This window comes from Triplophysa dalaica, chromosome 2, assembly GCF_015846415.1.
Source record: "Triplophysa dalaica isolate WHDGS20190420 chromosome 2, ASM1584641v1, whole genome shotgun sequence".
Taxonomy (NCBI): Eukaryota; Metazoa; Chordata; class Actinopteri; order Cypriniformes; family Nemacheilidae; genus Triplophysa; species Triplophysa dalaica.
The window spans coordinates 2,960,279-2,988,049 of record NC_079543.1 but is presented as its reverse complement, the minus strand read 5'-3'; the positions used below and the strand labels follow the sequence as shown (position 1 = coordinate 2,988,049).

General features: G+C 36.8%; 1 protein-coding gene across 1 annotated transcript; it reads right to left on the bottom strand.

Annotated features, from left to right (window-relative positions):
* Nucleotides 1–1,187: 1,187 nt before the first annotated feature.
* LOC130435990 (complement C3-like) lies at nt 1,188–25,482 on the bottom strand. The gene is made up of 41 exons (XM_056766888.1): nt 25,388–25,482; nt 24,027–24,225; nt 23,719–23,887; nt 22,215–22,285; nt 22,035–22,123; nt 21,872–21,954; nt 21,711–21,798; nt 21,534–21,636; nt 21,207–21,327; nt 19,980–20,092; nt 19,367–19,537; nt 18,883–19,083; nt 18,580–18,771; nt 17,824–17,979; nt 17,542–17,671; nt 17,376–17,447; nt 15,466–15,663; nt 15,115–15,235; nt 14,225–14,313; nt 14,007–14,143; nt 13,609–13,830; nt 13,209–13,269; nt 12,984–13,070; nt 12,290–12,493; nt 11,463–11,538; nt 10,929–11,055; nt 9,536–9,622; nt 8,995–9,151; nt 8,751–8,911; nt 8,089–8,244; nt 7,943–8,002; nt 6,543–6,630; nt 6,166–6,214; nt 5,966–6,056; nt 5,140–5,229; nt 4,724–4,829; nt 4,538–4,627; nt 4,277–4,354; nt 3,986–4,069; nt 1,663–1,792; nt 1,188–1,376 (listed from the first exon to the last, which is right to left on the bottom strand). The coding sequence occupies exons 1-41, from the start codon at nt 25,465–25,467 to the stop codon at nt 1,268–1,270; spliced, it is 4,896 nt and encodes a 1,631-aa protein (XP_056622866.1). The 5' UTR covers nt 25,468–25,482; the 3' UTR covers nt 1,188–1,267.
* Nucleotides 25,483–27,771: the final 2,289 nt, after the last annotated feature.

Genomic DNA, 27,771 nt, shown 5'->3' with positions numbered 1-27,771 from the left:
TGTGAAGTAGGATTTACTTGATTTGTGATTTACTCAATTTTCACTCAGAAATGAGAGTTCATTTTGAAGGAGCTGTCATGTAAAAGTTAAACACAATTATCTGAAGCTTTCATTAGAACTTCTCAGGTAAAGATTACTTTGATTATAAACATTCACCATCAGAAACCACCATTGCTGTGATCAGTGTATGTTTTTGTAGTGCTCTTGAAACTGTAGAAGCGCAATTGGTGTGTTGATGAATAATGAGCTTTATAGGGTTCCAGAGATTCATGAGCTTTTTATGTAGTGATCTAATAATGTGATTGATGAAGCACAACCCTTGAACATATTTAATCATTCTGCATAACTTTTGTATGCAATATATGAAGTCATCTTTGAGGTGAAAGACATGAAGAATCAGTTTATGAAGCTCAACATTGGTGACAATCAACAAAATAAAACTTCATGTAGCAATGCATGCTGGGTAACATCATAGTACAAACTCATTCCTGACTCCCAGGTCCAGATCCTTAAACTCTTGATTAGCTGGATCAGGTTTGTTGGAGCTGGTTGGAGCTAAACTCTGCAGAGCTGCGGCCCTCCAGAACCCAGATTGCCCACCCCTGCCCTAAACGAACAAACTGCTCTACAGAGCGTGTTTCAGAAAAACGTTATCTCCTTTGACAAAGAAGTGAAAACGTGACGACATCTTAGTCCTGTGTCATCCACTGTAGTGCTTCGATAGCGAGGGATTATTAGAGCAAGTCGTTGGTTGCAAAAGTCATTTAATTTTAATGTCAATTCTTCCTTGAAGAGGTGGTCTCGGTATATGCTTTCAAACAATCCGCTCCAGGGTTGTGATGCAAAAAGTGCTGCACTATTTTGGACTAAACCTAATGCCGTAGTCAGCTGCGCTGTGCATATAGGATGAGGACCAGTGTTTGTTGACATTTTGCACTAGCATGGCAGCTCGTGGACCAACTTGGAGTTGTAAGGAGTTGCAGAGCCTCATAGAGATTTGGTATGATGACCATTCTACATCCCAACCATTGAAATCTCACAACGCATTTTAATTTTTTGCCATTGGTCCGGACCAAATGGACCGAACTAAAGGTGAGAAAGCGCCCTATATTTATTGTGAAAATCATACATACCATCACTTAAAATGTGTAGTAATTGGCTCACAAAAACAGTACAAAAAACTCAAGTAAATTGACTGGCATGGGTTTATTTTGTCTTTAGCACATTGGATTTTTAACATTGACATTCCCTTTCAAAGGTAAATCGGTTATCCACAATGTAACATCTTATCAGTCAGTGCCTTCTCTTGTACCTGGTTCGCTTCACCAGTCGGCCAATATTCCAGCCATGTCCGAGCTGTAAGACTGTACCAGTAACTGCAGAAGATAAACCAAACAGAGCGACTCTTTCAGCAATTGGATTTAAAGATACAAGCGAAACTCAATCTAGTGTTAAATAATAGACTAACACTACATTCTGTTTCTTAACAGCATAACATAACTACGTTGAAATATCTTTGTACCAACACATTTCTATTTCTGTAAATCTGCTTTTTACCTGAAACTGGATTAGAACACATTGCTTAACAAGTTGCTTATCAAATATTATTTAATCATGAAATAATCTGCTATAAATGACAGAACATTTTTTGTTGTCTCTCACCTCTGCTCCAGTGAAGTGTGCACTGGGCCCATGATCAGGTACCTGTCCCCTGGTTTAAGTTTCATTTTAGATTGACAGCGAATATGGGCTGAAAAATCCCTCTTCTTGCCCTGTACATCAGTTTCTGACCCTGATAACACACAAAAAATATCCACGTTTCATATGGTGCCGTTATTCCACTGACTTGTATACTGTGATGCTATGTTGTGTCTCAGTTTTCACGAAGGTATTTTTTCCTTAAATCAACCTAATTGCATTCTGGTTTCAGAAAACAATAAATTCAGGCATTTGGTCTCCACAAACATAGAAAAACCTGAAACGCACGTGCACACAAAAATGAAAATTCAGTCATTATCAACAAAAAAAAATGCACTAAAGCCATCGGTATGCCATCTGGACACATGGTATGAATGGCTCGAAGCCTCTGGCACAATCCTTTGTCATTGTAAGGACTTTCAGATTCAAAGAAAATCTACAGAGGCTTTGAATGGCATGAGGTCGATAAAACCCGATTTTTGGAGATTCTTGCAACTGTTAGGCCACGTTCATACGATTGTTTGAGGCCTTTAAACTGATGTGTTCACAGGCAGTTTGGTTATTTATGGGTGTGACAACAGCGTTCTATAACCGAACTCACACCTGTTCATTTTCGGGACTCGCAACTGTATTTACTGAGAATCCCTGCTGTCTGAACAAAAACCCTTACTGGACAAGTAGTTGTCAATGAAATCGCTGTCATTTTCTATCACTGTGTTAATGTACATAGCATTAAAATGTTGGTCTACTCACATTTAATAGCAGAGGTATAATGCGCTATTTTATAAGCATTCATAGACGCCAAAGTGTAATGTCAGCCCTCTTCCCAGAAAACAATAGCTGTCATTTCACACCGTCTCGGTTAACTAGACGAGATCTAGTCCGGCTATCAGTAACCCATTTCTATCCAAAATGATCTTGGTTACATGTCATTTTTACCAAAATAGAAGGTGACATTGTATCAATGTCAACTATGATTAAAGTGTGCCTAGTTTCATGTTCTATGTGTAGCCTGTGCGTAGCCATGATTTAGCTCGTATACATCCAGGCAATTTTTGGTCCAATTTTAATGGTTTGGCTTTAGCTCCTAGTCAGACCAGGGATAAGTGTAGCCAAAAAGTGTTAAAATAGTTTGTTTTGACATCATCAAATGCAAGTAAACATTTAAAGCGGCCCTGCAATGGTGTTTCGTGCATTCTAGTCTTCTTAACAATCTTAAACGTGCTGTCTTCTCATGTTTAACATGGTCAACTTGTCAAAAAACGAGTTGGGCATATTAGGAAGTATTTCGGTCCTCGATACACTCCTCCAGCGATCGTACAGATTTTGAAAAGGTTTTTCCGAACATACAAAACTGATTAGTAACAATTTTTCTTTGTCCCTTATTGGACAATTCTCCTGGAAAAGCTAGTGGAATGCCCACTTGTGTGCAGGAGAGAGAGAGAGCATACGTTTGTGAAGTTCATGTGTTTGTTTTTTCACTGCATTTGGATGATGAATGTTATATAAACGGTGGATATAACGCTGGATTTGATTGAAATTGACAATGGAGCCGTTCCAGCGCTAAAAGATGCCGGACATGAACCGCATGCGGTGAGTGAAACTTATGTCTGTTTTTTGTTGCCAATGTGTGCGCACATGCTTTAGTTCAGGCTATGCCACCCCCCTCCCCCCCACATGTGCCATATGTTTTCAGAAAGAATCGTAAAGGTATTTTAGGTTATCAAGATTAATATGAGATTGTCAGAAACCGTTTGTGTTACATTTGAATTATGATTCATAATTATGATTATATTTGCTGTCTCATAACATTTATACACATCATACACAAAAAATGTCTTTCATTTTAACAAATGGAAACTTGCATGTACTGTACGGGATCTTTACTCGCATGTACTCAATGGGACTTCCCGCGAGTGGTTGGCTTGGTAAAACGTGCAATTGCCATCACTAAAGTTATTTAAAATTATTTAGCAGATTGAAATAAACTTTAAACATGCAAATCCCCTTGTAAAGTCTCTGCATGATGGTAAGTGTTACACCCATTTACTTTGTTCACTGCAAAGTCAATCAAAATGTTAACATTGTGTCACTATGGTAACAGGTGGCGCGTGCAGATAGGATACAGGCGTAAGTTCGGTTCCTCTTCCATACAGACAGTAATAAAGCTGCGACTGTGAGCTGCTGTGTGAACAGGACATTTCGGGACTCGCAGCTGAAAGTAAATATAGTTGTCACTCCGAAAAACTGAGAGTGTGAAAAGAGCCTAAAACGGGCCAAAACTTACCCTCCTTAATAACGTTTGTAATATGAAATTTGTAGACGTCCTTCTTGTCGGCTGTGTTAACACTGTCCAGGACTGCTACATAGACTGAAAAATTGAAACAATAATTATAAAAACAACAAAAAAACAAGTCTCTGCACTTCTACTGTACATTTATCGTGACAATACAGTGATTGTGATTTTCAAACACAGTGAGCTCGTGTTATTCTGCTTCACTAAAACACAAACAGTTAAGCTTTTGGTGTAGATAAGTGCTAAAATACCAAACACCAACTGACCGTATTTGACACTGACCGTAATCTGTGCGACCATCACAGGCAACATTATGGCGATTATCTGTAGTTTCTCGGTTAAGAACTTTGGGACAGTTTTCTGGAAGAGAACGGATGGACGTCTTCAATTCAATGTGGTGTTAATCACAACACACAGCGTTGTGATTTAATGGTGGCATGTGCTTTTAAACGTTTGAAGTATGATTTAGTTTGAATGAAAATCAAAACTTTTGTATTTTGTACATTTCAGCATAAGATCACGATAATGTTATACATAACTCACCCTCGGCACACAAGCACACCTCACTGTGACACAGGGTGTCCAGCAAACCCTTTTCTCTCTGTGTGTCATAAAACTCCACACATGGCTTTTCTAAACAAAATGAGATGCACAACAACAACCGTCAGACCAAGTGTTTTTCTACCAATTTGTGCAAGAGAGAGAGAGATGGATTGTGTCGTTTCTCACCGGTGGAATAATATTCATAAATACTGACACTTGCTGGCTGAGGTGTATCCACGTTAATCATTTTGTTTATTGTTAAGACAAGTTTCTCCTTTCTCATATTTGAGACCTGACAAAAAAAAAAAACAGACCAGGGTCATAATTCAAATATAGTTTCAGATCAGATCAGAATAGGCATAACAAGGGTGAAACATTAAAGTCAGTTGATCATTATGTTGTAGAATAATTAATCAACTTTTAAAGTTAATATTAAATGTGATTATAATTATATAAAGTTAAAATGTGAGATTAAATAGAACAATATTTATTTTTCAAACGTAAACACCTTCAAAATCGACATATTAGACAAGTGTACTTGTTGTTTTTTGTTTATCTGGCACAAATACATGTTTTATTTATATTAAACTATGACAGTTTACCGTATTCAGGTAGATGATGAGAGATCCTCTTTCAGAGAGCTCTTTGTTAAATTCATATTTCTGAATATATCTGTCAACTCCATTCACTAGCTGAGAATAAAAAATGAATTGTTACAAAAAATCTAAAACCAATAACAAAGGCCGTTAATGGACGTCGTTCCACACAGCGGCCATGTTTGCAACGCCTATGGGTAGTTATTTACATCATAGCAAGTCCAAAGTCCTATGTACTTGAATGGGAGATGGCAGATCCAGAATCACAATTTAACAGCATATTTCCAATCAATAATTAAACATGACATGAACTGTATCATAACTTTGGTTTGCTAAGCTTAAATTGCAAAACAAATCCCCTTTTTCGAGGTTCAGACTGGCAACTGCCTCACAAGAGCCCCGCCTCAGAGATTCGTCAGTCTTTATTGAGTGACGATTGGCTTGTTTTACTGGAAGTCGGGACTTCATTCTCTGGAGCACCCATATTGAGCATTGCTTTCATTCATTTGAACGGCAGTGGCGCATCTTGTTAATATTAATATGTATGCTAATAGTCACCAATAATGCAACCTGTGTTTACTACTGTAAAAAAAACATTTGATGACTTGTGATATTGTAGAAATCTGCTACTGTTTGAGGCAAAAACATGAGATGATACACAACAAACTCATTCACTCTAAACTTTAATAATAACTGACTTTATGGACAGTCGTAACCGATTCAACCGATATCGTATCTTTAAACAACCCCAGAGGTAAATGCTAACTTCTGTGTTTTTAAGATACCTGATTCATTGAACGAAATCTTTATGAAACACATTTCTGTCACTTACTTTATCCATTTTGGTTGTATCTGCTTCAAAGCCCGTCATTAAGCCGATGTCCAAAATGGTCATGTCAGCATTGCGATCAGTCAACAGGAACCTGTCAGATCAAATATTCCAGAGTGACGTGAAATCAATCCTCTGTACTGCACTTCTGTTTCCATGCTAGTGTATATGATGATGCAGAGAAAAGTAATGACTTGTCTGACCTGATTTCAATGGTGAGCTTGTAGCTTATAGGACTGCCTTCAGAGGAATCTGCAGGAAATTATGTTTTCATTAAGGTTCATTAAGATTCATTAAGATCATTGCGAACTTGTATGACTTCCGTTCTTCTTCAGAACACAAAAGAAGATATTTTGAAGAATTTTGATGACAAAACAACAATGAGCTCGTTTGACTTTCACTGTATGAATACAAAACCACTGAGACATTTCTCAAACTCTCTTCTTTTGTGTTCAACTGAAGAATGGCATACAGGTTAACAACCAAACGAGGGGTAAATGAACGATGACAGGTTTTTTTTTCTATAAACTGTGCCTTTTAACTCGAGGAACTCATGAGTGTGATATTAAGATTAAAGTACGTGTTTGGTCTTTTTGAAAGTCCACGTTGAGCTCAAAGTTGCAATCGGTGTTCTTCACCCCAGGTTTTGCATAGTAAAGCGTTAAAACCTGCGAGAGAAATGAAAGCAAAAACAACACATGTATAACCACAGGAAATCGTATCATGCAAAAAAATACACAATGAGATGAAAATACTTTCAAAACATTTTAGGTTTGTATCAAATGATGTTTTATTAACTAAGTTTGGGAGGAGAACTAGCAGATAATCAACTCGGCTGGTCCGCTTTCAGCAATCACAGCACCTGACATATCAGTTCAAGAGAGAGAGAGCCTCTATAAATAGTCAAGACATCTTACCTTCTCTCTCTCTCTTCAGTCTAAAGCATCGATAAGTTTCGTTCTAGTCCAAGTGTCTTTACAAGTAATAATCACGTCTCAGACGTTTCACAACAACATTGCTCATAGACGCACACGCAAAACAGCAGCTTGTTTGCATAAAAACCAAACTCTAAAAGGATTTGATCAACTCAGGAAGGACGTAAGATATTCTAGGGATCCTACGGATCTTGAAAGCGCTGCAGCCAAGCAGCAGGCCTGATTTGTAAAGCAACATTTCCACTTACAAATACGCCTACACTCAAACCTACACCATTATCTGCATAGAAGAACTTGTGAAATAAATTACTATTTAAAATGATAAAATGAAGTGTCCTTGACTTGTAACTAATCACATTTTTTTCATCATTCTTTAACATCAGTAATCAATTCACAGTAATGTACCTGTCCACTCTCCTTACATTTAAAACCTGTACGACCTTTTTCTTCTACACAAACACGAAATACGATTTTTTGAAAAATGATGGCAAAAGAAAAACGTTCATCCCATTGACTTCCCTTAAAAGTAAATGGGTACCAATGGCTTTTGGTCACCAAAATTCTTCAAAATATTTTCTTTTGTATTTTGCCGAAGAAAGAAAGTCAAACAGGTTTGAAAAGACAAGAGCTATATAATTTCTTAAATAAAAAGATCTGAAAACCTGGAAATGGATTTCTCAAACCTTAAATAAAGCTCAAGAAAATGTATATGAACCACAACATGCAGGCATGCCAAAGTAACCTAAATGTATAAACAGTTTTTTAGAAATGATGTGTTGCTTCTTTTTAAACAAATCACAAATAACTGTACTGAATGACAACCATTCCAGGGTGGCTTATTTTAAACCACACTCTTCACAACTACAATATTCCCTATAACAATTCATTTCATTTACTCTCCATTCTCCAATGCAATGACACCGTGAACTGAAAAGGTACCACCAAGAAGATTATTCTTGTTGTTTAACATTGCATAAGTATTTCTGCCATTAATCAACATGCTTGTTGAAAAGTGTCTGTGATGAGAAGAGAACCACAAACTTACAGAAATGGATCCTTTTCCCGTTCCTATCGCATTTACTGTCAAGTTGGTATCGGCGTTAAACTGTACACAACATCAAGATTTATATATACATGTTCGGTGGATAGTACAAGAAATTTGCAATCTTCTCATGTCTGTGACTTTCTCACCTTGTCCGAGTGCCGTAAACCCTCAGTGCCTTTGGTAAATCGCAGTGTAGTAGATCGCCTTGCTGTAGGGGAGACTGTTACTACTAGATCTGAATGATCCGCTGGTTTTACCTCCTCAAAGTATTTCGCCAAAGCTTGGTAGACCACAGCTGTTGTCTGAGGTCAGAAAAAAACAGAAGCAAATTAAAATAATGTGAACCCTTGAGAAACCATCTCCATAATATAGTATGCCTTTGATTCATGTGCACTGAAATGATTGTAAAACATAGCGGGCATGTTGTGATGTTTACATTTACATTTAGTCATTTGGCAGACACTTTTATCCAAAGCGACTTACAGTGCACTTATTACAGGGACAATCCTCCTGGAGCAACATGGAGTAAAGTGTCTTGCTCAAGGACACACTGGTGGTGGCTGCTGGGATCGAACCAGCAACCTTTTGATTTACCAGTTTAGTGGTTTAACCCACTAGACCACCATCTCCATTTGATGTTGAATTATCAACTAAATTATCAATCTTGCTAATGCTAATAGCTTAGCATTCTTAACATTCAATCATCCTTGCAATTATTAACAAACAAAAGTGTCTTCACAAAGTTAGTGATGTATTTATTATCAAATAGATCAGGCATGATGCTTGGTGGAAAGCTGACGTATTTCACCTGAGACGATCCGTAGTCTCCCATGTGTTTCTGGTGTTTTTGCAGCCATCTCACGACAGGTTCCGCGGCGCCAAAGTCTTTTATCTTCACCAGCGTGAGAAGAGCATATCCAGTAGCCTCCAGCTTGGAAAGAAAATTCGTATCCTTCCAGTAACTTCCATCTATGACAGAGCACATAAACACAAACTACTTCATATCAACCTTCAAGTGTCAGTGCAATGTCTTTGGGTATTCATTTCATCACCTGAAGACACGATGAAATACTTTTGAAAAATGTTTTTGTTGTGTTTGCCAGAATTGGCCAGCGTGTATAAGGCTATGGCGACAGCAGACGGATCCTTTTCTGATGAAATCTGACTTTCAATATAGGCAATTGATTTCTTTTCATAATCTTCAAGATTCTGAAATACACAGAAATGCTTTTTTTAATCGTCGCTGTGCTTCTGAAACCTGTCCAATTTCGCTGCTTTTCAGGAAATAGACAAAACACTGTACTTAAATAATGTGTTGTCGAAATCGAAAAGCTGTTTTTAGTGCTTCTTTTTATTGGTTTTATATTTGCAAAACTCAGTGACGAACATAAAAAGTGACTCAGAATAATGACTTAAGGCAACAACAAATAAAATCACGAAATATGGAGGTTTCATTGTATCAGCTGCAAAATGGAAGTTGTTTATCTGCAGCCATCAATCTGTGGTCTATGCCACCTGTATAATGAATGACTTAATGCGATTATGTCATAAATAAGGTTATATGCACAGAGAATAGTTTTTTTCCATACGTACAGGTACATCTTTAGAGCAAATCACTCTCCCCTCCTGGAGGGCAACAAGAACATAAGCTGTATCGTAGAGCACGCTTCTTAAACCCTGCTAAAACAAAGCAAAGCATTTCATTTAAATACACACTTACTTTTACAGTCAGTACAACTTAATGAACATACCATGAAAAATAACATGCACAGAGCCGATGGTGGGCAGGCAGTGATATTCTCCATAGGAATACACTCCCACATACTCAAAAAGGCCCATGACTGTTCAAATCAATTAAACTATGAAACCACAAGCATTTCAATTGTGTAGAAGAAGGTATTATTCATGAAGGGGGAAATTTATTGACTGAAAAACGCAGGAATAAGTGGTTTGTAAACTTGAAATCTGCGGTCGGTAGGAGCCGAGTCAGATAACTTTCTAAAACTCTTAACGTGGTTTAACGTACCAACACAATGACCATGAATAATCCATTTCTGTCAATACTTACTTATGCCTTAAACACTAGCTGCTGTTAAGAGAACGAATCCTTATTAAATGGATAAAGTGACAAATCGCCCGTTAAGCGTTTCTCCCTCATTACATTATAAGGAAACGGCTTAAAGTAACTAAACAACCACTACAGAAATTTATATTAAACCTTAATCGTAAAAATAACTAGCTAGGGCTTAAAGAACATGCACATATGACAGGTAAAGGAACAGTATTTCATGTTCAGCTTGTTTTCCTCTATAGTTTTCTGTGGTCGTTGTTTCGGTATGTTGGGGATTTGGTTTCTTTGAATTTGTTCTTTTCACAGCAGCTAGTGTTTCACGAGTTCACCTGAGCAGATAATGAAGATAGCAGGGGTGGTTAAAGTATGCATGTTTGGTGTGCTGTCCGGGGAGCGGGTTCCGAGCTCCCCGATTCCATCGGATCCCGGAACGCTCCCGGCCCCAGATAGGGGCGAGTGTGCCAAGATTAGAAACGGCCGAATCCAGAACTCACCCCCTGGAGTTCTGCTATCGACAAGAGCTCAAGTAGAGGAGCCTAGGACGAGGTGGTGGGATGTGTAATCCTTTAGAGATGGCATCAGGTAAGAATCTTTGTCTACTTATGTGCTGGTTCGCTAGAGCTCATAGGGTAGAGTCTATGATTGCTGATTGCAAACCAGCCAGTCTTAATTATATGCTCTGGCTTCTCCCGAACTTTGTTAATCTATAGTCATCGATTAAAATCTTTTATTACAAGTCTGACAGAAATTTGGTTTCCATGGTCATTGTTTGGGTACGTTTAACCTTGTTAAGTGTCCCCATTGACCAACAAACTTATCTCAGTTTTTCACTCAATACAACTTTTGCTAAACAATAAAAACGGCTCGTGGTTCCACGCAAAATATTATGCATTTAACGATCTAGATGCCTACTACCTGTTGAAAAGCTCCATTCCCTAGCTGTTTGGACGTTAACCATTTAATAGCACCACATATCACCTGCCGGTCAATTGGAACCAGATTTGTTGCAATTGAAAACATTTTGACAACATATGCGGTTAACCTGAACAAAAAAAAAAAAATTTAGAACCAACACTGTCATAATGACATGTAGAAGAAATGATATAAAAAGTTGAAACTTTAACCTTTACTAAACTGAATAAAACCTTTGTTGTACTCCATTTAAAATTAGGCATCGTTTTATTTATTTATTTTTTGATTGTGTTGATTGCTTACCTCAGTCATTACATAAACAGTTAAGAAGCAATTTGTACAAATTTTAACACAATTAATAATTTTGAGATGTAATGTTAAGCCATTGATTTTTCTGAAGGACAAGTTGTGAAGTTACGTTTTATCTTTGTAAGGTTCCCAAACAAATTTCCCCAAACAAACTCAAATGATCAGAATTTCTACAGCACTGAAAGGTGATCCATTAGTTGCTATATATAAATAAATAAAAAAACTCACCACATACTGCCAGGTGATCCACTAAAAAACCCGAAGGAATTATCACTGTTGCGATAGACGAGTTCCGTCATAACACCTTCAACCAAAACAAGAACTTTTTTTAATAATTGCTGTAAATCAGGCAAATTAGTTGTTTTACAAGCCTTGTACGATAGCAAAAAACATCAACTTAGTTGATTGATTTGGATTATTATGCCTACATTTCCACAATACGTACATTGCATTTTTTAAAAATGCCTTGCAAAAATATTTTTGATATGGTTGTGTTTGTTAAGGTTTCTGCATTATTTAACATGAACTAACTATGAAAAATACTTTTACAGAATTTATTTATATTACTTCATGTTTATTTAGGCAAATTGTTCAGCAATGCTCAACAACTACATTGTTGATTGTTAGCTAATGTTAACTAATGTTAACAAATACAATCTTATTGTAAAAGTGTTACCAATATTCATATCAAAGTTATTATAGATTTGTTTATATTACTATTTTAATTTAGATTAAATAAATGGCTTTCATGTTAATTTTAGTTTCATTTTTATGTTAGATGATTTTGTCATTGTATTATTTATTTGTTTGTTTCATGTTTCTATAGACCTTTTTTTATTTGTTTATACTATTTTAGTGCCTTTAACTTGTTCAAGTTCAATTCTGAGGCAAAATATAACTTTTGTGTTTTCCAATATTTGTAGGCCAATATTTTACTTGTTAAACAACTTTTCAAAGTATTAATTTGAGTGCTAATGCAATCTTGATTTATTTACCCTGTCAATAGAAAGCAAACGTAATTATAAATATGAAGTGAAATTTAGTAAAGCATGAACCTGTAGATATGTGTTCAAGAGCATCTGTGCGTTTGTCCACCCCCACATCGTTCCACCGGTTGGTTTTGTCCAAGTAATGGGTGGCGATTACAGGCAATGCCAATCTCAACATGTTCTGCTCAGCACATCCATATGGTTTCTGAATAAAGCGGCCAAGATCCTCCCCGCTGACGGCCTGTTCGGTCAGCTGATCTAATGGACTGCCTGCACAAGTGACAACACATACTTCAATACAGGTATTTATTTGGCAGCTACAGAACATTACTTTCTTCAAACATACTACTGCATTGAAGGTCGAAAGTACAGTTTATCTGCAGCTCAAACCTACACTCAACTATTAAACCCTGTTATCCATGAAAACTGTAAAAACCCTGTAATTAAAAAAAAAATTCATTGTCATTTTTTTTCAGATCTTCCACGTAAATCATAAAAAACAGGATTTAACGGTTCTTTTTGCAGATTTAAAGTTTTTTTAAATACGGTCAAAAAAAGGTAAAATTACAGAAAAAGACCGCAAATTTGCAAGTAAAGAGGGAAAATGCAATTTAACAAGAAATTGTTTATATTATTTTACAGTTTATCTCTAGCACCCCAGCAGCGCCCAGCGGCCACAAATTTTCAGTTTTTCTGAATAATTTTTTTCACAAGATTTCACAAGACCAATCGGAAAACGGCAGATTAAGATGTGATGTACCTCTTACACGGATGTGTGTCTTAGCATCAGTGTTTGGCATTTGATCCTTCAGTTTAGGCCTCTGAATCCGTAATATTTGATTTCCACCTGTTAATGAGCAATACAAAATATTAAAAGTGACACAGAGTTTTGTGAAGAGATACATGTGTTGGCAGAAGAGCAAAACAAGGTAGCAATGGACCAGCTGTATATGTTCCAGAAAAAAATGTTGTCCGAGAATCTTACTGTGCTGGGCCGGATCCAGATCATGAGTGAATTCATTAGCTGTGGTCAACACACCGTTTGTCTTTGTCGGAGACCGGGAAAAAGTTATAGAAAAAAGTATCAAGACTTTGTTTTGATATTATATAACATTAGATATTTTAAAGCTGATAAAGCTATTTTGGCTCAAAATAAACAAGAATTAGTTACTGATCAAGTACATAAATATCACGCAAGATCTCTATGTTTAACTGTCAATTTGAGGTCATTTGCATTATGTAAAGAAACCTGAATTTCTACTGTATGTTTCAAACATAAAAGTTAAGTAGTAATGTTTACAGTTTACACAAACACATAATCTAGGCAAGTGATATTTTTCTATCTTAGATATGCAGCACAAAATGGATGGATGCAAATGGCTCACCACCACTTTAAGCTCCTTCTTAACTGCGTCCACTGTGCCCATGGTGACAAGCACGGCCCTCACCTCGATGTCAAAATGTCCAATATCCAGAGGAACGATTGTAAAGGTTACAGAATAAGACTTCATAGGCTCAATCTCAATGGTTTTACGGTGTTTCTTCTTATTGCCGGCCTCACTGCATATACGATCAGTTGGAAGTAGTTCCACGTACACTTTCTCTTTCTTTTTTATATCAAAACAATATGTGGAGAATTAAAACCATCAAATCGATCGGATTCAAAAGTAAAAGTCAATCAAAACACCTGCAATGACTTTGAAATTTTCAGCCAATAACTCAGATGAGCAACATCAGAATACATTACAAACTTCTGTGCGCATAGAGACTGACACAAACAAACCTTAGAAGACGTAATTGAGTTGTGAATAACAGCTTTGATTTCGATTTGCTCTTTGACGACGGCAGAGTAGGGAAGTTTCAGATCAATGAAGAAATTTGTCTTTACGACAGCCTCCTCAGGAGTAGCAACACAAATGCCTTTGAGTAAAAAACAAAGATGTTTTATGATTCATTCTGTCTCAAGATATCAAAACGGATGTCAGCATCTGTGATATGTACCTTTATCTTTAGACAAGCTTATAGCAGTGATCACCCATGTGGTTATTGAGTCTTTCAGGGTTTTTTTTATGCTGACAGAAGATTCCTCACTGAAGACAAAACGTTAGAAAAAAAATATTTTTATCAAAAAAATGTTATCGAACAAGTTATTCTATACAGCACAGTCCATCTAACTTCAGTAATAAACTTATTGAGAAAGATTGAAAAATATTACAAAGCTTTCGCATTTCCTTTAGAATATTTTTCTGCTTGTGAAAAAGCAAAATGTGTCACACACGTACACAATATACACGTTTTGGATGTGCATTTAGGATTGAATGATTTCTGCATATCTTCTTATCGGATGAAACATTTATCCGACTCACATGAGCACATAGGTTTTTTATGCACATTTACAAAAGTTATGCACATCTTGGTGTTTTCGTAAAGCATTTTTTCTATGCAAAATCGCCAAATGGATGGGAATAGACATGCATCAATGTAAGTTTTTAAGGGCTTTTATGCTTTTAATGTAATATTACTAGGAGAGTTAGGAGGAAAGCATTGGGTGGAGATCGGCAAAGGACCCTCCGAGACAGATATCAAACTGGGCTCACAGCGAACACATTGGCAATATTTGTCGTGGCAATAACCACGATTCTATCGACACCGACCAATGAGAACGTTTTGGTTTGGAAAACCATAATGTAGATTCTGCTCGTAAAGAAAGAAGATCATGCGGGAGCATGAGTTAATCATTTTTAAGAGAACCATTGCTTTAAAATCCAAACGTAACGGAAACATTTACAGTATGGAAAAAATCTCTCTTCTAATGGTAGCAAAAGGGTTTTTAGTTTGTAGCATTGTGAACTAAACTGCATTTCGTAGTTTGTAATGATGATTATACTGACCAGCTTTCACAGCTAGGAAGGTTTACAATTTCCCAAAGCCAGCTTTCATCGAAATGTTTGCGTGTAGTGAACTCTTTAAAGCTCTGTTCTATTGATTCATCATCTTCATCATCATCATCATCTGTCCAAAAATAAAAACAAATCCACAGACAAGAAAAACAACGGTGGCAAAAAATGGCATCTGTTATATTATTCTATACTGATAACAACAAACAAATATGTATACACAAAGTTGAAAACTTTATAATCAGAGAGATCACAATTCACACCGAGAAGCCTGTAGCCTGCAGAATGAACTATTTCAAATCTAAAAGACAACACAGCTCTAAAACCGATGTGTCTGTTTCTTACCGCTTCTTGCAAGAATCAGTTCTGTCTCGATGGTGTTCTCCTCCATTCTGATCATCTCGCTGCAGCATCGCAGGAAAGCTAACCTGCATTCTTCACCGTCCTCGATGTACTCGGAACGACGCTCGCATGTGTAGTCCAGCAAATTCTTCACCATCCCATCCATGCAGCACTTCTTCAGAGTCCCATTAAATTCTCCCACTGAAGTAAAATAGGTGAACATTTACAGAAACAACTCATTTTTGCTGATTCCAGACAAAGTTGGATCTACAGGGCAGAGAGCAGTATTATATTGCTAGCCCAATGTCTCCAAAATAAATATCTTCACCAGAAACTACACAATGTCAAATCAATCAAAACATTCAACAACTAGTCTGAAGACCGCCGGCATTTGAAGGAATAAATCTCCGAAATAGTTTCTAAAGAGCCTCGCACATGTCATACAAGGGGGAAATACATCACACACTTTATAAATCTGATGAATTATAAAATGAATTGAATATGACGCTTTTCTGGGTACTCAAAGCACTTCACATGGAACTTCTCAACCACCAATAATGTGCAGCATCTACCTGGATGATGTGACGGCAGCCATATTGCGCCAGAACGCCCACCACACACCAGCTTATTGGTGGACAGGAGAAGGAGTGAAAAAGACAAGTTGCATGCACGCACACACACACAGATGCACAGACAAAGACAAACTGGACTGGACAAGACTGGAATTACTCATTTGTTTGTGAGCACAATTTACTAAATCGTTCGCAAGGAGCTGCACAGACGTGAGAAAAAGAATTGTGATTTTCAACGTTGCTCAAAAGTTATGACTTCACAAACTTTTCAAAGTTGACCCAAAAATGTATTGGATGCAGTAACTCGGCCAATTTTCAATTCACAGATATGACACTTGGTACGTGTCAATGACACCTCGGAACGGGAATCCTTGCCAAAATGGGGAACAGCGCCACATATGGGTCTTGAGATTTGAAAATAGTATATTTTTGCCTCTTACTTTTGAAATGTTTGTCAGAAAATTTTGATATCAGCAGGACGAAGCAAGCTAACTGAGTGGCGAACATGATAAATTGCAAGTCTCATGTTCGAAAGGTTGCTGGTTCAAGCCTTGTGTCGCACATTTCAATTTGCAAGTGAGTGCAAAAATAGTGCAAGTACTTAAAGAATCGTAGTGCCATTTGAGTAATAAAATAAAGTGAGATGTATGTAGTTCAACTTAAAGTGTTTGATAATATATGTAAATATATTCAAACAGAAACAAGGTGTCATATCTGACATCTGCTCCTCCTATATTCTGTATTTCTGCTACTTTTGCTCTACGCTATTAATTCAGCCCCTTCGGCATTGACACATGTCAATGTTTGAACCTCTGAAAGCTCTTCTCGGGATGCTGGGTCAGTCACATCAACTGAGTGGGAAGTGTGGGCAGGGTGTGGTGGTACGCTGGGTAAAGCGCTGCAAAGTGTGGGCTTGGCCCTGGTGGTGCTGCTTGCAGCTCTTTTACAAGTTATTCTTGTTTCAATATTTTCTAGATTTAGCGAAATGACTTGGCTTTTCCTGTTTGTTTTTTTGTAAATTTGACTGTATTTCAAAATCCTGTAAAAAACAGGACATTGTGTGTGAAACATCTGAAAAATAAATACAGTAAAATTATGTAAAAAATGCATTTTTACAGTGTGCATGTCATTTGCAGTGATCCTTAGTTTTCTCTGACAAATTTCAACATTTCTCTGACGCTTCAAAAGACATTAACCCACTCCAGTCATTCTACGTATATTTGAACCTTCTTTAAAAGTAATTTCAACTTCGTATTTATAATCTTGACTAGTGATAACTATTATAACATTAAAAAAATTGAAATTATTTTGATGGCTTAAAGATGTTCATTTCTGACTGACCAAGTGTGTTTCTGAGTGTCCGTACGTCAACATCCCGACGCCTTCGCTTCGGTGCAGATGGGCAAGAAAATTCTTTGAAAAACAAAATAAATAAATAAATACTGAATAAATACCACATAACATGACAACATGTGCACTATAGAAGCCATTCAACAGTATGAAACACCTCTTCTGTTTTCGGTGCCCTTTGCCGTGTCAGATTGAAACAGCAGCCCTGCGTCATAAAACACACCCATGCTGTCCCGCCCACTTCCTGCTGTGCAGCCAATGTCATTTTTCTCCACGTAATCCCAGATCTAAGGAAGATATGAGCGAATTCCCTCCATCAATACAGAATAAATGTGAAACATTCAATGATTAAGGCTATCTTAAGACACCTTTTGATCGTGAAAGTTGTCGTGTATAGGTGTTGTGAAATCTATTGTAAGAAGAAGATCAGTTGTGTTACCTTGGCTTGTGTGAGTCTGTTCATGTTGTTTAACACATAAATGCCTTTATCCACAGCTACCAGTCCAACTTTCGCTCCTGGATCCCCAGTGATGGTCAAAGTAATAGTACCAGATGGACGATAATCTGAACTCTTAGAGTCTTTCTGTACTTTAAGCTTTTTTTGTGAGGCAGGGAAAAAAAATTTGAACACTATCGTTTAATCCCTTTTATTTACCACTATTATGTGACTGATTAAGAGCATTACTGTTTTAATAGATAGCAGGAGAATAATGTCATGGAAAAAATGATTAATCCCTGTTAAATGTGTAGTGAAGTCCTGACACTGTCTACACCAGCCGAGATGTGCAAATATATAAATAAAATAATGGATGATTAAAAAATGTTTATAATGGAGATGAATCAATACTAAATGTCAATACACGATTAATCAGAGTGATATCTGTTGATAACGATACAGATTTTAAATATTATATGAATATTTCTGAATGTTACTAATTAGTCTAATGAATATTAACATTCAAAATCAAATGGATGAAGTTTTCTTAACATTTTCTATATACAGAGCGCAAATTCATTGCATTTTCCTGTCCTCTCTTGATTGACAGGATATATAGGCCCTCATCATCGGCTGTTTTTAAACTATCGGCAGAGAGTGTGAAAATTAACACACGGAAAAACACGTATTTCTCTTCTAATGTGCTGCAATTTCGTGTCTGGTGAAGACACGGACATGTAACTGTATAGTGCTTCTCACCGTTCCCATGCATGTGTCCTTCACATCAACCCAGACGGAGTCAGACACCACCTCATCTGATCCCACATGATAATACGCCACAAAGCGGAAAGACGGCACCATGTCTTTAGTGACTTTAATATTCAGTACTATCTGGGAATTTCCGGACCTTGTGTAACTGCCGACACTCACAATGTGTCCTTTGCTGAGGATCTGATTCAAAACAAACAAGAAAGCGATGGATCAGTTTTATCGCCGACAAATTTACGCTTTAATGTTTTCTTAGTGCTCAAACAGAGAGTTACTCAAAATATGAACACGCACCATGTATGTGAATTGTTGATTCCCAGCGGCAGGATCACCGGGATGCAGATTGAACTGGACTGTTTCTCCTACTTCCAGCATTCTGTTAGTTACATGGATGTGCAGGAAATTTTGGGAGCCGGCTTTAGGATTGTAGGGATAAGCCTCCATCTCATTCACTCCCTGTCTGTCCAGGCTTATTCTAGGATCCTGGGTGCGCACCTGGAGAATTCCTCACAAATGTTATTTATCACGGTCGCTCACAATACCCTAAAACCGACACATTGTAACACCCTATTGTATTCATTTCTGAGAAACAAACGTGCATTTATTATTCTGCCAGTAATGCTTCTAATAAAGAGCAATTAAGGAATTTTTAAGAAAGTTGGTAACCAAACAGCACATTCTATTGCATGAACACACAACCACTAAAACGGTTTTGTAAAATTTGAATGGCGTGTTGTGGTATTACTTCTAAGTGAAATTGCGGTTAAGACTTGCTCACTTTGATTTTTAGTCCAGTGGAATGTGTTCCTGTATTGATGCTGAACTTGACCAGTCCATTACTGTCTGTGCTCTGCTCTGAATTTTGTTGATCCAGGTTGCGCTCGGCAGGGTCCACAAGCTCCACTTTAAGACCCCCTACTGGTGTTTTATCAGGGTTTGTCACATACACCTTAACACAGAGATACATGACATTTACATTTATGCATTTGGCCGACGCTTTTATCCAAAGCGACTTACATTGCATTATCCTATACATTTTGTTTCTAAGTATGTGCAATCCCCTGGGTTCGAATCCACAAACTTAGGTGGTTAACACAATGCTCTTACCACTGAGCTACAGGAAAGCTAAATGTTCCAATAAGGAACATTTTTTAATCAAAGCTAAAATTGAACATACTATATGCTGTTGAATTATTGCACAATTTATTATGCAAATCTGCTTTGAAACCATTTGTAACTGAATTATAAAAAGCACTGGAATTCCTATAATAAAACAGCTTTAAGCTGGTGAGTGTTTGTTGTAAACCTGCCGTAAGGGTCCATTTTTCAAACTAGTTTATTTGGCATCTGCATTTTGAAAATGTGTAAATTTTGTTGTGACGTTTGCGTACAGTGAAATCAAAGGGCATTCCTTTTTTAAAATACTTTGGGGTCCTTATGAATTGAATGGAATATGGTGTTGTGGCTATATGGATCCCTCCCCTTGTGGCCTCCACCGTCTCACCTGTAACACACACACACACATGATACAGAGCCGATATGAAATGATGATGTCAAATGAGACACACACACACAAATTGTGTCAACCGTCACTGTCGGGCGGAAACCTTGTATCTCGATGTTGTCTGTTTGTTTCCCAAATGAATCCTACTTTTGGACGCCCTTGAAGTTTTTGCAAATATTGAACCAATGAAAAGTATTAAAAACAACTTGTCACCAAAAAATATATAGGTTGACAAGTAGTGGCATGGAAATGAATTAATGAACATTTTATCTTGCACAGTATTTACCCCAAGTTTAAAAAGTCTGCTGTACTCTGGCAAAACTGCAGGATTAAGAATAACAAACTAAATTCAATATCTACGTTTTGCAAATGGCACACTCAAGGTCAAGCTCATTTTATGATGTCATGGATTATAGGTAATAATTCTTTATCATGTTTCAGTTTGGCTTTCAGAAACTGTTCATTCATTTTGTGGATCTGTCTGTGAATGCTGATGACTTCCTGCTACTCAATGACATTCCTTATGGGCAATTGGACGTGACATTTTGCGTTATGGACGTGACATAGAATGCTCAGAAAATGAATTTGTTAGGTAATATTGACCATCTGTTTATATTCTATAGAACCGTTGTTCATAGAGTCTAAACATAAAAACTCTCAGTTTTGAAAAAAAATCTATTAAAAAAAGGAAAATAAACATGTGTTATGGATATGACAAAAAAGGATGCGGTTTTTTGAGGGTTTCTGTGAAATAAAATGAACAATCCTGAAACAATAATACCCAATGAATGGAGAAGTGATGCCTATTTAAAGAAAATGAAATAGTTATTTTATAATCATTTAAATGTGTCCATTTATGAGGAATATGAAGTGTTATGGATGTGACAATCCTGAAAATGGTCCTAACCTGACTATGAAAAATCATGCACCAAAAATAAAACAAGGGCTTTACAAATTGAAATAGAGATCTTACCTGGGTATTTTTTGCCATAACATGTTAAAATCTGTGCTGTTGCCATAGCAAATATCGCTGGTAAAAACTTTGAAGTCACTTTAAAGGTTGACATTTTCACGGACTTGCCCAACCACGTGCTTTAACATACAAAAGACTTACCAGACACAGATCTAACACTGACAGACACGAATAAGATTTTGTTGTTGAGGTCCGCATCGTTTTGGTAGATGTGAAAAATGTCGCTTCTTTTCAGCTCCACTATCCCTTCACCTTCATTTATCTACAGAATTCACAGAGAAGATTGTCAGAAGTTTCCCTTACAAACACAGCAAACTTATGCAAAAAACCCAACTAAATGGACTTTAGGTGTATAAAAAATGTTATGATGACATTAGGTTTGTGTGAGAGATGAGGAGACAGAAAACATTATGAAAACGAGAGTGTTTTACATGAGCAGGTGCATGTGAAAGTCTTTTTTATACTCACAGGTGCTCTCTGGATGGATGCCGGGAGATTTATTTTCCTTTGGTTTCCTTGAATGCCAAACACCGCAAGAACATTTCCTTCAACTGGCTTCCCAAACAAAAACCTGCCAAAGTAACAAGTGACACCTTGAACCATTTAAATAGTTCAGATAATGCCACACAACGTAAAGGGTGTTACCTCGCCTGGACTTTAACCCTCAGCTTTTCATCATCAATGTAGAAAAACGGACTTTCTGGATTAAGCGTGACCTCAAAACTGGGCAGCACTGGAAATTTGAATTCAGAAGCTCATTTAATTTGAACACGACAGATCCCGTATCAAATGTGTAAACATCTCACCGTATTCTTTGACTTCAAACCGTGCTGTGTAATTCAGATAAGGGTTGTTGCTATACTTTACTGCGATCTGCCAGATGCCGTTCCTTTTAAAAAACAGGATTTCTTTAAGGTATGGATGGAGAAACGTGGAATTTTGACACACACCGTTATTGCAAACACAAACCTGATGGGACTGTCTAATTTGTATTCTTGAGTCTTCAAGCCTTCATCAGGAGTGATCTCCAAATACTTAACCACAATTCCATCTGGAGTCTGAAAATACGCAGTGATTTTAGTCATGACTTCGATGCTGTCATCTTGAACACTATTTCACTGTTACACACACACACACACACACACTTACCACAATTTCTACGATTACAGGATTGTCAGTCGGCTTTATGCTGGTGTCCAGAGCAAAGATCCTGTATTTGACTGAAAGTGCACAACATATGACACTGAGGGTGAAAGCGAAGTTTAAAGGAACAGTTTTGTTATAATTTAGTAGTATAACACAACGGTGGCATTCCAACCCCAACTTTTTTTTTTCGATCTTCGCAACTCAAACGTGGATTATTTTATTGGATGTGATATAGGTCAAATTTACTTAACAGGGCAAATAGGCCAATTTAAAACAAGGGCCGGTGGGAGTGGACTTTTCTGCGGTTGAAGGCACCCATTAAATAACACAGTCACATAATCTCAGTCCCATACTGACAAAGAGCAGCGCATATGAGAGCAGATTATAAAATGTGCTTTTTTGGGCGATAAATAAAGTCGCAAATACCAGTGCAATGACGTGTGATTCATTTACTTCCCTTCCATAATGTTTGCATCTGAAGAAGAAAATTTGCTTATGCATCTTATTGCAGCAAGGTCAGTCGCGAAAACAGATGTGTCTGTCCACGCCCTTTCTTCGCTAATTTTCAATGCATGTCTTTTGTCTTTTTCCACAGTAGTTTTTTTAACTCCAAAATAATCAGAGAATGTATCTATTACAGGGATGTAACAATATTATCTTATTATCGCAATTGCAATATTGTCTCAATATTATCGTGGTCACATGACTGTATGAAACGACTGGTCTTTCTGGCCTATAATTATATTATATAATATTTTTCCTTTATACATAGAGAATGCTAGAACAAAATTCTAGATGTTACATTTGGAAAGGTTCACCTTGTGCAATTATTTTATTTTATAAAAGGGATTTTTAGCTCATTTGACCCATCTCTTACTATAACACTATCCTCTAATCATAACTGTTGCTTGGAGGTATAAGTTAAGAGGATGCTTATGACACTTTTTCAAGTCATCATTTGTCATTTATTATTTGATGCAATAAACATCGTAGTGTGGACGTTATACCCAGTGCTCGAATTGAACCATGTCTTATGGGGGGTTAGTCTCGCGAAATGCAATTTATACAAAATACACAATATATCTGATAATTATATGCATGACTATATACTATTTATTAAAAATAGGGCTGAAACGATTCCTCAAGTAATTCATAGTGCAAAAAAATTATTTAGGCAATTTTTGTTAGCTCGAAGCTTTATTTAATCCATTTAACAACTGTACACACGGATCACTGCGTTTCCCCATGGACCGCAATAACTAACAACCAAATGTTGACATCTGTGCTATCGGTATGGTAAAAACCTTTTGTAAAAACTTTATTTTTCAGTGTAAGGTTGACTTTTGCATGGATTGCCCAGTCCCAATCCACTCCCGTTGTAAAAATAAATCATATATAATAACGCAACACTTTTGAAAAATACATTTTTTGTTTCCGTAGATCAAATAAAGAAACTGAGGTACTAACCAACGTAAAGGTGACTAAATAATAACAAAAGTTCTCTCACCAGTACTGTCTGGGGTGTAAATGGTTTTGTCTGTCTGCACAAATATGTAACCTGACTGGAAGGTGACCAAAACGATTTTCTCCAGCCTACGATCAGGGAACCTGGCCTCAAGATACACATATTGCTTTTCTCTAGAATTGACATCAAAAATGTTGTTCCTGTCAGGTATCTGCAGTGAGAAGAACAACAAGTTTATCTTCTTCATTTTAAATGGCGAAACAGTCACAGAAGCACAAATGACAAGCAGAATAATGTGAAAACCTCAGAAGCAAGCAAAACAAATATACAGTAGGGGTGTCACAGCTCACCTTTACTTTAGCGAGAGACTGAAACTTATTTTCTGTTGTTAGCGTGACTTTTGTAACGTGTAGATCCTTGTCTCTAGATGGGAAGTTCTGTATTCGTATATTGACTTCTGTATTCTGTGGGTTGTTGTTGTCCTGTATCTCAACAAACACATTTGTCACTGCGCCCACCTTCAGAATCTGTGGCGCAATCATCACGTGACTGGAGAGACAAATGGTCGGGTGTTTACTTTAAAGGGACAGTTAACCAAAAAAAACGAGTATTCCATCACTATTTACTTATCCTTGTCCCATTCCAAACCTGCATTACTTTTTCATTGAAGTATCAGGTGTATATTTAGAAACAGACTAGTCTTTCAATTATGTTGGAAGCCAAAGCCATCAAAATTTTTCAAGACTTAAAAAAAGAGATCGATAAATTTATAAGTATTCCGGGCCATACAGTTTAGCATACACTGTAAAACAGAAATTTTCGGTCAGCAGTACTACACCGTAAATAACTAGTAAAAATACAGGATATACAGTATAATACATAAATGTTTTGCCATTTTTCTTGTAAATTGCTGTCTTTTTCTGCAATTTGCCAAATTTGAAGGGTTCAAATAGACAAGCTCACCACGGAATTCCGGGGAAAAGTGTTTAAAGAGAGAGATTCAAAGTGAAAACAAGGGGCTTGAAAAAACAGGTAAGTCAGATCATTTCAAAGTCAGGTAGGTGTTCATCGGGAAACGTTCAAAAACAGACTTGATTCCATTGATACTTCAATCATGTCTCCAAAATAGGTAATTCTGAAAACAGGTAAATATTCCACAGATGACAGGTACCGACAAGCAGTAAACATCAATAATCGACCATAAGACTTGAAAGAAAGAAACAGAAAAAGCCAGGTCCAGGTAATGTGTGTCAGGTGCGGGAGAAATCAAGGATGGGTGAAGGGGTGCATGCATTATGGGGAATGAAGTTCATGAGAAAAAAGGTTCAATGAAAGGGAGTCCATGGGGTAAAAACATGGGGAAACTGGCTGAGAACACAAGGGGGCAGACAGAAGCGTTACACAAAAGAGGATTTTCTACCGTATTTAAAATATACATGAAACAATTTACAGGAAAAACAGTAAAAATACAAATAATCTGTAAATACAATAATAGAAAAATCCTGTAATTTTTTTATTTACAGTGTAAACTATTGTGCCTATACTTAACATCTATTATATTTATTATATTTTGAGTGTTTTGTTAGTCACAAAACGCAACATAAAATGATGCAGCATAATATACCGCGATAATACCACGATTTAATTATAATACTCATGGTACCCACAAATCGGATATTGTGACAGACAGTTAGATCTGAAAGACACTTACAGTGGATTGGATTCACATGTTGAGATCAGAGGTGAAGATAGAAAAGCAGCCGTCACCCAGAAAATGATTTCCACACGCATCTTTGCTCTCCGTTTCTGCAATACGGTTTGACAGTAGACAGCGTGTCAGCTCTTTTATAGTAACCCAGTTGCATAGAATTTTCTGCAAATCAGATGACTTCTGAAGTCCATCAACAAAATCTCTCACCTCGAAAAATGTTTCACATCTGAAAGCTTAATTTGAAGTAATGGCCTAGATTTGAACAAAAACCTTATATGTGACCGTGGTTCACAAAACCTGTCTTAAGTAGCACAGGATTTTTTTGTAATAGACAAAAATACATTGTATGGGTCGAAATTATCGATTTTTATTTCATGCCAAAAATCATTAGGATATTAAGTAAAGATCGTGTTCCACGAAGATATTTTGTACATTTCCTACCTTAAATATATCGAAACAAAATTTTTGTGAATTGATGGCCGGCCACGGTGCCTCTGATTAACAACTTCAAAGGCCATTTTCTCAATATTTTGATTTTTTTTTCACTCTCAGATTTGAAACGTCTGTATCTCAGCCAGATATTGTCCTATTCTAACACCTCACGCATAAACCGAGGTGTTGTCCAGGGTCACATATTGAGATGGTGTAATGCAACATTTACACTATATCCTTTAGATGTTGATCAAGAACTCAGAGTAAAGTGCATAATGTGGTGTGTCTGTCTGAGAGGTCAAGATAGAAAATCAAAACATAATTCCGGTAAGTGTGTGTGAGTGTGTGTGTCTGCTGTTGTTTGTCTTTATTTAATATTTAACAAAGTTCTGCACTGAAATTCAATGGCATTCCTGTAAATACTTTACTTTAGCTGGCTTTTGGGCTGATTAAACATTACTCAAGACCAACATTGATTTGTTTGTAACATGGCCTTGATGTTTTTTCAAGAGATTTATACAAAGATTATTGAACAAAAATGACGGTCCAACCCTTTATATGAAGATCAGTAGTAGTCAACTGTGTCTTTTACTCTGAATAAAATTATTCTTGAGGGTTAGTAAATATTACTCATGCAAATCAGTTAAATTTTACTCACATATATTAGGTAGCAAAGTCAACTATATGCAAACTTACTGAATTTCCACTCAATTAGATTATGTAGATTTTATTCTATGTTTTTAAGGAAAGAGTACCTCAATTTATCAGATATGAGTCATGACACACTAAAATAAATTAGATAAAGTCTACCTTATATTTCTCAATATTGATCACTTATAAAAATGTAGTTATATTTGTTTATAAAACCGACAACAGTTCATCTGCTCATTATTAATGATAAATATTGAATAATTAAACACTAAATATGACTTATTCAGAGAAGCTTGAATTGACCTAAAAATGGTCAGAAACAGGAGATCACATCAATTGCTTTTATTGATCAAATAACAAACGTCTATAAAAGCCCTTTGTGACAATGAACACAAGATTAATTTGACGTCACCATTTTTGTGATGAGTTTTCACTTTAGTTGATCTCTTGACTCTTGCAGGTACCAAACTTACTTCTCTTTCATCAGTCAAAGTTGTGTTTCATGTGCCACACTTCTGTTTTACTAATAAAAGAGATTGGTGCAGTAGTATAATATTATACATAATGCAATTAGGTGTTGTTTTAATAGTTTATGGATTTGAGAAAGCTTCTACAATGAAATGACAAAATAAAGCTACCACGACATGTCCCGTGTAGAAATTATACTTAGAAATCAACATTAATCATATACACCTCGTGTGGGCATTTGTGTAACTTCTCAAAATCACTTAACGTGGCAGGACTAAAGCAGAGGTGTAGTCCAGGGTATACGGTGCAGTCCAGAGTAGACCCACTTCTAAACCCCCCCTGATACGCAACATTCAGTAGTATCTGCGAGCCAAATTGCCTATTTTTTTCCTAGGATGGTAAAGCCATGACCCACGCTACTCTGCCTCTAAATGGCTAGTACTCGCTGCCTTTACTGTTTAGATTGGTTAACTTTAGGTAAATATTGCTACAAGTTTACTTGAAATGATTTGTCTTTTTGCGATGAACCGGTAAGATGAAGCTTGAGTTCCAAACAAAAATTTCATTTGAAAATGTTAAACGTCCTAGTGAATCAACATCAGCCAGCAGCTCAGCTAATGTTAGCTATGCTACACGCTATCTGTTGCAAATCAGCTGTTCAAAGGTAAAAAAGAAACTACTGACTTGCCAAGTGAGAGAATAGGTGTCATTCACAGGAATACGGAATAGTTAACTCAAAATGCATAGTTGTCTCTCACTAGTCTGTGGGCCAGTATTGGTTTAGTAATTTCATAATCCTTCCTAAACTACATAGAATAGTCTTACATGTCACT

Bases quoted from the DNA above. Each gene is read 5' to 3' on its own strand.
- LOC130435990 (XM_056766888.1), bottom strand. From the start codon at position 25,467: ATGCGTGTGGAAATCATTTTCTGGGTGACGGCTGCTTTTCTATCTTCA. The intron at 13,270-13,608 runs GTGAGCCATTTG...TCTCCGACAAAG, and splicing joins AGAAGGAGCTTAAAGTGGTG to ACAAACGGTGTGTTGACCAC. The intron at 13,071-13,208 runs GTAAGATTCTCG...GCTCATTAACAG, and splicing joins TCTGGATCCGGCCCAGCACA to GTGGAAATCAAATATTACGG.